This window comes from Myotis daubentonii, chromosome 11 (genome assembly GCF_963259705.1).
Source record: "Myotis daubentonii chromosome 11, mMyoDau2.1, whole genome shotgun sequence".
Lineage (NCBI taxonomy): Eukaryota > Metazoa > Chordata > Mammalia > Chiroptera > Vespertilionidae > Myotis > Myotis daubentonii.
This window is the reverse complement of record NC_081850.1, coordinates 1892745-1904848: the sequence shown is the minus strand read 5'-3', so window position 1 is coordinate 1904848 and position 12104 is coordinate 1892745. Positions and strand designations below refer to the sequence as shown.

Below are 12104 nucleotides of genomic sequence, written 5' to 3'. Positions count from 1 at the left end.
GGAAGATTGTATGTTTCCAGAAATTTTTCCATTTCACTCAGTTTGTCCAGTTTGTTGGCATATAGTTGTTTATAGTATTTTCTTACAATCCTTTGTCTTTCTGCGGTATCAATTGTTAGCCCCCCCCCCCTCTATTTATTTGAGCCCTCTCTTGTTTCTTCTTTTTCTCTCTCTCTCTCTCTCTCTCTCTCTCTCTCTCTCTCTCATTAAACTTTGTTATTTTAATGGGTCTCAAAATTCTGTGACAGATTTTTGGTCATGTTGTTTCCATTAAAAAGTACTGATTTTAAAAACTAATAACTTAAAAACTGCCACACACACAAAAGAACCAAATGGTCCACAAAACATTCTCCTCTTCTGAAGGTTTTACGATGCATTGTAATCATTAACCAGTCTTTTACTATTAAACTTAAATGGCCAATTGAGACAAACAGTTCTGAGACCGTTCTTCCACCACTGATTAAGACTGGGGTGGCAGGTGTTGGAAATAATATTCATTTAGCCTTCTGAGCTTTCTGGGCAGACTTGGTGACTTTGCCAGCGCCAGGTGCCTTCTTGTCCACTGCTTTGATGACACCCACAGCAACTGTCTGTCTCATGTAACGAACAGCAAAACGGCCCAGAGGAGGGTAGTCAGAGAAGCTCTCAACACACATGGCCTTGCCAGGAATCATATCAACGATGGCAGCATCACCAGACTCCAAAAACTTGGGGCCATCTTCCAGCTTTTTCCCAGAACGACGATCCATCTTCTCCTTCAGCTCAGCAAATTTGCAAGCAGTGTGAGCTGTGTGACCATCCAGCACCGGGCCGTAGCCAGCACTGATCTGGCCTGGGTGGCTCAGGACAATCACCTGAGCTGTGAAGCCAGCTCCTTCCCCTGGCAGGTCCTTCTTGCTGTCACCAGCCGCATGGCCTCGGCGAACATCTTTGACAGACACGTTCTTGACGTTGAAGCCCACCCTGTCCCCAGGCAGAGCTTCACGCAAAGCTTCGTGGTGCATTTCCACGGGCTTCCCTTCCGTGGTAACGCTGACCGGAGCAAAGCTGACCGGCCACCCGCCGGGTTTGAGAACACCAGTCTCCACTCGCCCACAGGGACAGGACCAACACCACCGATTTTGTAGACATCCTGGAGGGGCAGACGCAGGGGCTTGTCAGTTGGTCGAGTTGGTGGCAGGATGCCATCCAGAGCTTCAAGCAGCGTGGTTCCACTGGCATTGCCATCTTTACGGGTGACCTTCCATCCCTGGAACCAAGGCATATTAGCACTTGGCTCCAGCATGTTGTCACCATTCCAACCAGGAATTGGTACAGATGCTACTGTGTCAGGGTTGTAGCCAATTTTCTTAATGCAGGTGCTGACTTCTTTAACAATTTCCTCATATCTTTTCTGGCTGTAGGGTGGCTCAGTGGAATCCATTTGGTTACCACCAACAATCAGCTGTTTCACACCCAGTGCATAGCCCAGAAGGGCGTGCTCATGGGTCTGCCCATTCTTGGAGATGCCTGCTTCAAATTCACCACCACCAGCAGCAGCAATCAGAACAGCACAGTCAGCCTGAGATGTGCTTGTAATCACGTTTTTGATGAAGTCTCTGTGCCCTGGGGCATCAGTGATGATCACATACTTGCCGGTCTCGAATTTCCACAGGGAGATATCAATGGTGATACCATGCTCATGTTCAGCTTTCAGTTTATCCAAGACCCAGGCATACTTGAAGGGGCCCTTCCCCATCTCAGCAGCCTCCTTCTCTAATTTCTCGATGGTTCTCTTGTCGATGCCCCCACGTTTGTAGATCAGATGGCCAGCAGTGGTAGACTTGCCAGAATCTACGTGTCCAATGACGAGGATGTTGATGTGAGTCTTTTCCTTTACCATCTTGGGTTTGAGTTACTGGTGGTTTTCATGACACCTGTGTTCTGGCAGCAAACCCGTTGCGAAAAAGCCCCTCTCTTGTTTCTTGTTGAGTCTGGCTAATGGTTCATCAATCTTATGTTTCCAAAGAAGCAGCTCTTGGTTTCATTGGTGTTTTGTATTTTTTATTTTATTTTTTTTAGTCTCTATATTATTAATTCTGCCCTGATCATTATTTCCTTCCTTCTACTTTCTCTGGGCTTTTCTTGTTCTCTTTCTAGTTTTTAGTTGTAGGGTTATATACTTTATTTGAGCTTTTTTGTTTGTTTGTTTCTTGAAGTAGGCCTGTAATCCTATGAACTTTCCTCTTAGGACTGGTTTCACTGTGTCCAATAGATTTTGGGTTGTTCTGTGTTCACTTTCATTTGTTTTCAGGAAGTCCTTCCTTCCTTCCTTCCTTTCCTTCCTCTCTCCCTCCCTCCCTCTCTCCCTCCCTCCCTCCCTCTTTGGTAACCCATTCATTGTTTAATAACATGCTATTTAGCATCCATTTTTGAATGTATTTGTTTTTAGTGTGGTTGATTTCACTTCATGCCATTGTGATTTGAGAAGAGGCTTGATATGATTTCAATCTTCTTGTACTTGTAGAGCCTTACTTTTGTGTCCTAGAATGTGGTCTACTCTGAGAATGTCCCACATGAGAAGAATGTATATTCTTCAGGTTTTGGATGAAATATTTGGTGAATGTCGATTAACTCCATCTGATCTAGTGTATCATTTAAGGTTGCTGTTTCCTTGTTGATTTTTTTGTCTGGAACATCTATCCAGTGAAGTCAGTGGAGTGTTAAAGTTCCCTCACATGAATGTACTGCTTTCAATCTCTGCCCTAAAGTCTTCTGAGAGTTTAAACACACACACACACACACACACACACACACACACACACACACACACACAAAATTTAGGTGCTCCTATATTGGGTACATATATGTTTGCCAATGTTATTCTCTTGTTGGATTGATCCATTTAGTATTATGTAGTGATCTTTGTCTTTGTTTTGAAATCTGTTGTGTCAGATATAAGTATTGCTACCCTTGCTCTATTTTTTTGTTTCCATTTGCATGGACAAGTTTTTTCAATCCCTTCATTTTCAGTCTTTTTTTTCTCAGATGGGTCTGTATAGACAACATATATATGGGTCATGTTTTCTTATCTATTCAGCTATCTTATGTGTTTTGCTTTGAGCATTTAATACATTTAAGGTTATTATTGAAACTTACATATTGCAATTTTTATTCTTTTTTGCTATGTTCTCTTTCTCTCTGGCTCATTCTTCTTCTTTTAAATGTGTATTTTTATTGATGTCAGAGGAGAGGGATAGATGTCGATCACTGAAGCGACATCAATAATGAGAGAGACTCATTGATCAGCTGCTTCCTGCACGCCCTTACTGGGGATTAAGCCCACAACGTGGGCATGTGCTCTTGACTGAAATCAAACCTGGGACACTTCAGTCCACAGGCCAATGCTCTATCCACTGAGCCAAACCAGCTAGGGCTCTTTCTTCTTATTATTTCAGCAGTCCCTTTAACATTTCTTGCAATGTTGGAAAGCTGTTTATTTCACCATCTATTTTGAATGATAGTCTTGATGGATATAGTAATCTTGGTTTCAGATTTTAGCTTTTCATTACCTTGAATATGTCATACTATTCCCTTCTAGCCTGTAGTGTTTCTGTTGAGAAATCAGCTGACAGACTTATGGGACCTCCTTTGTAGGTAACAAATTACTTTGTTCTTGCTGCCTTTATGATCCCCTCTTTGTCTTTAATTTTTGACATTTTAATTATGATGTATCTAGGCGTGGGAGGTCCACTTTGCGTTGTTTGTGCTTGGGACTCTCTGTGCTTCCTGAATGTGTGACTTATTAATTTATTTATTTCCTTGCCCAAGGATATTTTTCCATGTTTTTCAGAGAGAGTGCAAGGGAGGGAGAGAGGGGGAAATAATCTGATGTGAGAGAGACACATTGATTGGTTGCCTCCCACGAGTATTGACCAGGGCCTGGGATCAAACCTGCAACCTAGATACATGACCATGAATGGGAATGGAACCTGTGACTCTTTGGTATGTGGGCTGATGTTTTACTCACTGAGCTACACTGGCCAGGGCTGAACATGTGTGACTTTTTCCTTCAGCAGTTTAGGGAAATTTTCTGCCATATTTCTTTAAACAGGTTCTGTATCCCTGGCACATTTTGTTCCTCTTTTGATACTCCTATGTTGTGCATATTGTTATTTTTCATGGTGTCCCACAACTCCCTTAAACTGTCTCCTGTTTTTTAATTGCCTTCATTTCATTTAGTTCTCTTTCTGGAGATTCCTCCTGTTCTTTCATTTGAGGCCTATTTCTTTGTCCCCCCTATTTAAAAAAATTTTTGTTTCCTTGTGTTGGATAAGACTGCTATGCCTCCCAGTCTTGATGAAGTGGCCTTCCTGTGGGACCCAGTGGTATGGTCTCCTTAATCTTCTGAGCTGGGTGCTCTAGTAATGACCCTTGTTTGGGTTTTATGGCCCTTCTGTTGTATTTGGGGCTTAATTGCTTTTGCCCCATTCATGGGTGGGATCCGCCCTCAGGCTTGCTAATTGTGAGGCTCAACCAGAACCACATATTGCCAGCTGTTATACATGTGCTTACAGAACAAAGTAAGACTGAACTGAAAATAACATGAAAAAGAACCAACAACAAGAAAGACTGAAAAAGAAAAAGGAAAAGAAAGAAAAATACTAAGAGTTATAAGATCTAAAGAACTAGAGGGGGTGGGGTGGGAGGAGGGAACCAAAGAAGAGAATATGGAAGAAAAAAGAACTTTGGATCTGGAGTTTGTGGAGCTCGCCAGCTTTTGCTCTGCTGTTGTTGAGTCTGGCCCCTTGATGTGTCTGTCCCAGGCCTCCGGGTAGGTTCTCTTGTGAAGGTCAGTGTGAATCGTTACCCTGTGAGGCCTTGGACACCTGACTGAAGCAGGCCCCAAGCAGCCCTGCAGCGAGGCTAGTAGCAGAGATGCTGGGTCTGCTTCAGGTCCCTGGTCTGAGATGCTCTCCCATCACCCGTGGAACTGGGCCTTGAGGGGAAACTCTGGTCTTGGCCCGGATGGTTTGAACAGACTTGCACTGGGGGTGATTCCATAGTTTGGGGGGGGGGCACTACCTGTCCTTCCAATGCTTCAGCTCTGCCTGGCTTGCTGGCACCCCTCGGCACCTCAAACAGGAGGAGATAAGAAAATCAGCCCCACTTGGTATTCCAATCTTTCAATGCCATGGGCCCCTGCTGGGTGGGGCCTCCACCCAGAATATGACCAGCCAGATGTCTGAGTCCCCTTGCCTCCAGACCCAGCTGCACTGGCGCAGATGTGCACCCACAGCCGTCTCCCTCGCTCAGGTCACTGCAGGGCAGCACAGAGCCAGCTGTTCTGCAAGTCGAGGAAGAGGAGCTCCCCCATGCTTGAGCCCCACTGTCCAGTCCCCATTGGCTCTCCTACAAAAGTTACTCCAGAGAATAAAAGGTCTCTCAGATTTACTGCTGGGTCTGCCTGTTACACCCCTCTACTGGCGCCAAGCTCTGCTGTGTGGCCCTTCCCACAGCAAGGTCAGGGCTAACTTCCCTGGTGGGAATGCAGCTGGATGATGGCACTGCTCTTTCCAGCAAGTCTTGGGCTCTCCCTCTGCCCGGAGCTCAGCTCCATGGCCCAACAGCACCCAGGGCAGAGGAGGCACAGCCCGCACCGCACACACAGCAGTCCCTGCCAACTTCTGGTGTGGGGTGTGCGGGCTCAACACTGAGCCGCGTCTGCTCCTGGAACCCTGCTTACAAGGAGGATTCTGCAATATCCCCAAACCTGTTCCACACCTGCGGAGCTAGAAGCACCCCGGGCAGCGGGGAGGCAGCGGGGTGCAGATGGGGACGCACACATACTCGTGCACTCACGCGCACACGTGCGCGCACACACACTCACCCTCCTACATGCTCTTCACACCCACATTCTCACCTTCACATAGGTCCTGTGCTATGTTCTCATCTAGTTGCCCATTCTTCTTTAAGCTTCCAATTAATTTGCATCCTACCACTCCTGAGGCCAAAAAAATCCTATCTAATAAAAAACAAAAGGGTAATTGACCGTACCTTTGCTACCAGTCAATGAAGGAAAAATATCACATGATCTCACTCATTTCTGGATAATACAGACCATTATAAACTTATGAACAAAAATAGATACAGAGGCAGAGCTGCCTCAAACAGACTGCAAACCATAGCAGGAAGGCCGGGGAGGGTGGGAGGGCAGGAGGGGAGTGGGTAAGAGATCCACTGAGGGACTTGTATGCATGCATATAAGCATAACCAATGGACCTAAGACACTGGGGGGTAGGGGAGGCCAGGGGATTGTCAAGGGCAGGGGGAAAAAAAAGGGAGACATATGTAATACTCTTTGTAATACTTTAAGCAATAAAAAAAAGGGGGGGGGGTAATTGACCGTACCTTCGCTACGCTTCCCATTGGCTAATCAGGACAATATGCAAATTAACTGCCAAAAAAGATGGCGGTTAATTTGCATACATAGGCACAATGATGGGAGGCGAAAGGGGAAGGATGGAAGAACAGTGATCGGAAACCTAGGTGGCAGGCAAGAGCCGGGTGGCAGGGCAAAGGCAGCCCTGGGGCCCGGGTGCCACCTTGCCTGCGGCCCTGTGATCACAATCGCGATCGGAGAGCCGGGGCACAGGCAAGGAAGCACCCGGGCACCCCTGCACCCGATATGCAAAGGTCGGGGATGAAATGACCTTTCCCAACCACATCTGCAAATGTCCTGGGGAAGGCATCACTGAAGACTTCACAACAACTCTCTTACTTGGCAAGGAAGAAAACAGTTGGCAACAGAAACAATCCCTGACATCAAAGTTAAGGTCCCTCTGGGTAAAAAAGAATATTTCCAACGTAAAGGAGGGAGCGGGCAAAAATAATAGGTTCTCATGACTTCCACTGAAGTTTGAGCATATGACAGTGTCAAAACGAACATACAAATTAAAACAGACAGTGGACATTCAGATGACCCGAATCAACTGTCACTGTTTGTCCCAATAGCAGCAATGCTTATGTGATAATATAGTTTAACAAACATACAAAACAAGTCACATGATAAGAGAGGTTCGGCTTCTAAAGTAAATTGAATATGTTCTTTAAAAATTCTCATGTCCTCCCCTCTGACTATAATTCTTAATTTTCCAATCAGAAAATTACCCCAGGTGATCCAGTAACATGTAGAACTCCAGTAACCTAACTTATTTAAAAAAACAAACATCCCAACCATTTTTAAAATATTTAAATTGATATTTTAGGGTTAAAATTATAGAAGATATTTAGATCCAAATATATTTTCTGAATAGAAAATATTTCAATTTTTGATTTAAAAAAATAAACATAAAAAAATATATGTGACACATTTTCCCAAGGAACTCTGAATTAGTACCTTTCCCTCTAACTTTCTTCAAATTAAGAGAATCTATGGAGTTCCCTATACTGCACAAGTTTTAGTGAAACAAAATAAGACTTTCTAAGAGCATCAAATACATGTTTTCTTATTTACAAACATATATACTCTTCTCTCTCTCTCTCTCTCTCTCTCTCTCTCTCTCTCTCTCTCTCTCTCAAATATATTCTTACTGATTCAGAGAGGAAGGGAGAGGGAGAGAGATAGAAACATCATTGATGAGAATCATTGATTGGCTGCCTCCTACACGCCCCGTACTGGGGATCAAGCCCACAACCCGGGCATGTGGCCTGACCTGGAATCAAACTGTGACTTCCTGGTTCATAGGTCGATGCTAAACCACTGAGTCACACCGGCGGGGCTCAATTCTTATTTATAAAATTCATTCCAAGGACATATACAGCTTGAAAAGCTTTGGAAGTAGTTTCAAAAAACTAGCTTTTAAGTAACAAGAAAACAGTTATAGAAGAAAGTTTAAATTAAAAGAAAAAAATTGTTTTAATTTATTCAAGAGTGGGAACATCCTCCATGAAAATGTGTACCTTGACTGTGGATGGCTGGGTGGCCTCATCACACCTTAGGAATTCAAATGCTTTTTACAATGAGAAGAAAGAGAGTTTCATCTCATTTCTCTCCCAGGGTAGTGTCTGTCAACAGAAGGCGGACATCAATAAAAGGAGGGGCTTGCACAATCAATCCAGAAAGTCAGCAATCTATGAATAATCCAGAACTGAGTATTTATCTCCTCTGCCACACACCTTCCCTCCCAGCCAGTGAGCAAGATAATTACTCTCAAGTCAAGCTAAGTGCCCCCCAGTCACAGTGGCCCAATGCTGACATACAAAGCATACAAATAATTCTCACTCTGGCATAAAAGTGACAACTTTCTTGGAAGAAAAGCAGATACTGTAAATTTCTCAAAGTCTTCCTGAAACATTTTTTAAAGTAATTTTTACTTCTTTAGAAAAAGTGCATACATGGCAAAGCATGTGTAATAAAAGGCCCATTCTATAAAATTTTACCTGGTCCTACTCATATCTGCAATCATAACCATATTTACAGACAAATATATCTATACTAATAAAAGAGTAATATGCTAATTAGACTGGGAGACCTTCCAGGAGACCTTCCAGATGTTCTGGACAAAGCCATGGTGGTGGGGCCGAGGTAGAGGCAGTTAGAGGCCAAGAGGGGAGGGCAGGTGTGGGTGATCAGGCTGGTGGGGGGGCGGGGCCGTTGGGGATAAGCAGACCAGCAGGGGGGGCAGTTGGGAGCAAGCAGGCCATCAGTGGGGGTCAGTTGGAGATGATCAGGACAGCGGGGGGGGGGGGGGGCAGTTTGGAGTGAGCAGGCCAGCAGGGGGACAGTTGGGGATGAGCAGGCCAGTGGGGAGGGAAAGTAGGGGCGAGCAGGCCAGCAAGGGGGGGGCAGTTTGGGGTGATCAGACTGGCAGGGGGGCATTTGGGGGCAAGCAGGCCGGCAGCGAGGAGGGGGGCAGTAGGGGGCGAGCAGGCTGGCATGCAGAGTGGTTAGAGGCAATCAGGTAGGCAGGCAGGCAGGTGAGCGGTTAGGAGCCAGCAGTCCCGGATTGCGAGAGGGATGTCCGACTGCTGGTTTAGGCCTGATCCCTGTAAACTGGCAGTAGGACATCCTTCGAGGGGTCCCAAATTGGAGAGGGTGCAGGCCAGGCTGAGGAACACACCCTCCCCTGTGCACAAGTTTCGTGCACCGGGCCACTAGTAATTGATAAAACTTGTTTGTATAAAGGCCTTTCTTGGTAGTGCAATTTGATTGCATGGAGTGTTTTTGATTATTTCCCTTTCAAAACGTCCACTTGGTTGCATTCTCTGTCAGCAAGTGAACACTGTGATGGAAATTCAGTGCTGCATGTTCATCAACTGAGGGTGTGCCAGGCGAAGATGCTCCATCTTGTCCCAGAAAAGGAATCCCTCATTTCACGGTACTCCTCATCCATCCCCAATTATGCTACCATTTTATACCTACCTGTCTCTACAAATGCTTCAAATGATCCACAGCCTTCTACTTTTGCCCAGCTCTGTTCCAAGTCCCTGCTTGGCTATTGCTGCCTCTGTGGGGCCCCCTGCCCATCCCTTATAGTACATATTTTTTATTTTTATTCTTTTAAATCTTCACCCGAGGATATTTCGTCCATTGTTTCTTAGAGAGAGTTGATAGGGAGGGAGGAGGTGCGGAGAGACAGAGAGAAACATCTATGTGAGAGAGACACATCAACTGTTTGCCTCCAGCACATGCCCCGACTGGGGCCAGGGATCAAACCTGCAACAGAAGTACATCCCCTTGAACCTGAGGAGACCCTTCGGTTGGCAGGACGAACCTCTTACCACCGAGCAACCAGCCAGTGCCCTTATAGTACACACTTTGATCAGAGAGCATAGCAGTGGTTTTTCTACAAGCCTGCCTCCCCACTGGACCATGCATTCAGTGTTTAATCTTGGCTGAACTGAGCCACATTTGCCATCCAAATACACTGAAAATTTCACATGACATTGTAAAAATATATTTTTATTGAATTCAGTGAGGAAGGGAGAGGAAGAGAGAGAAACATCAGTAATGAGAGAGAATCATAGATCAGCTGCCTCCCGCACACCCGCTACTGGGAATCAAGCCTGCAACCTGGGCTTGTGCCCTGACAGGGAACCAAACTCTGACTCTGATTCATGGGCCAGTGCACAACCATTGAGCTTCACCAGCTGGGCTCACATGACCTTTTGAAATTTTATAGCAATTGCATGGTTTTCCAATTATCCTAATATCACAATAATTTTATTTTTTATAGGCTTAAGTCGACTGGTTACCTTAGAACTGGAAGGAAACAATCTCAGTGAAACCAATCTCAATCCTTTAGCATTCAGACCTTTGAAGAGCTTGTCCTACCTGCGTCTGGGACGAAACAGATTTAGAATTATACCACAGGGCCTTCCTGCTTCTATCGAGGTACCAGTATCTTTTTTCTAATGTTTTATATTTTAAATATAGTATGCTACAAAAAACCCAAACAATACATTTTAAGAGATTATTGTGATGCATATTAAACATGGTAGTTTTGATGTTGTGTACGTAATTTACTATAATTTGAACACTGCTTTCTCTTCAAATTATATGAAATTATGAATCAAAGTTACAATTATGAGTAGAGACCCTTAAAAAAGTAATACATGGTCCTGATGACAGCTCCTCAGGAAAGGCTGGGAAAATTAACTGACAATTTAAACAGAAACTCCGACCTGCAAAAAGTACCCTGACTTGCAAGATAGTTTTAACTGTCCCAAACGGGGACTGTGGCGACCTTCCCCAGCCTGCTCCGCCCAGAATCCCTCGTGAACTTCCATCCCTGCGTGGATGGAAGCAATCCATTCCCTCTGCCGGCAGCCCTCACCTTCCCAGTTCTGACAGCTCCCACCCTAGCCCACGGCTGCCCCGTCTCACCCTCTCTGGAGATGCCCCTGCTGCAGAGGGGTGGCCACCGGGGCGTGGGCTGAGAGCCCACTGCAGAGCTGCCTGGCTCAGCCTCAGATGGCTGCGCCCTGACTGGGTCTCCCTTCACACTTTAAAAAGTGTACAGTGATTGCATTGTACACAGTTTGGGAGCCACTGATCTAGTTTACACCCAAATGCACAAGAAGGTAAAAGCAAACAGCTAAAAGTCTCTACCAATTTCTGATAAATAGCAAAATTAAATGACAAAGAGAGGGAAATTTCTACAAAAGGAACAAAAAGTTACACTGAAGATACATACCAATTCTACTTTGAATTCCAATATCCTTGTTGTGTGAAAACTCTAATGCCAAATGAAACCACATATGAAGACAGCTAGCTGCTGGACATTAGAGTTCTAGTAAACTTCACCCTGGCGTTAAATGAAAGCTCTTAATGAGCTTTAATTAATTTAATTTCAATACAAAATCAAGTCCAGAAAACATGAGCCTAAAAATATTACAGACAGCACTTGCGGGTGGGGCCAAGCTAGGACAGGTGCTCGTCATATTTGATCAGCGTGTGACACGGCACGGCTGCTCATGTCCTGGCCTGATGATCTCTAGTGCTAGGTGGGATACTTTCTATCTATTTTCTCGTCAAATGAAATAAATTTATGTGAATAAAGTTTTATAAATTAGGAAATCTTTATTCAACTATTATGGCATACAATATCTTGCAACATTTTCTGGTTAAAATAATTAAATAAAATGACAGACAATACATTTTTCTAATTAGAAAGTTTGACAGCTTAGAACATGAATTCCCTTGAGGGGGCAGTAAAGGCTTTAGATAATACTAATGAGAACAGCCTACAATGCTATTGTAATTTCTATAAAATTGAATGTATTTATCAACCAACAGGAAGAAATATGTCTTTTCTCTTAATTACAGGAATTATACCTAGAAAATAATCAAATTGAAGAAATAACTGAAATTTGTTTCAATCATACCAGAAATATCAATGTCATTATACTATGTTACAATAAAATTGAAGAAAATAGGATTGCTCCTTTAGCCTGGATAAACCAAGAGTAAGTATATGTTATAATTAGACTTCCTGAGACAATTCCTTCCTTCTGCCATTATTAACAAGGGTATGAATGTGGAGACACGATGGAGGCGGCGGCATCCTTTCTTAGTGAACCCCCTCCCACCCCCGAATGTGGCCACCTTCATGGGGTTCAAA

The 12104-nt window shown here is 44.4% G+C and overlaps 3 protein-coding genes across 8 annotated transcripts in view; 1 reads left to right on the top strand and 2 right to left on the bottom strand.

Moving 5' to 3' along the window:
- CENPP (centromere protein P) overlaps positions 1–12104 on the bottom strand; it is a 251839-nt gene that overhangs the window by 66236 nt on the left and 173499 nt on the right. The gene's annotated exons all lie outside the window — the stretch shown is intronic.
- The window catches only part of ECM2 (extracellular matrix protein 2), a 73255-nt gene that overhangs the window by 50816 nt on the left and 10335 nt on the right, over positions 1–12104 (top strand). For 4 of the 5 annotated variants that reach the window (XM_059656274.1, XM_059656276.1, XM_059656272.1 and 1 more), the window contains 2 exons: positions 10218–10375; positions 11810–11949. In XM_059656274.1, the coding sequence (XP_059512257.1) occupies positions 10218–10375; positions 11810–11949 (298 nt within the window). The remainder of the gene's footprint in view (positions 1–10217; positions 10376–11809; positions 11950–12104) is intronic. The other variant, XM_059656273.1, reaches the window with a different exon arrangement.
- LOC132211769 (elongation factor 1-alpha 1-like) lies at positions 207–1934 on the bottom strand. Its single transcript, XM_059656271.1, is given in 2 exon segments — positions 207–1096; positions 1099–1934. Coding segments are annotated over 2 exon segments (1386 nt in total). The 5' UTR covers positions 1883–1934; the 3' UTR covers positions 207–494.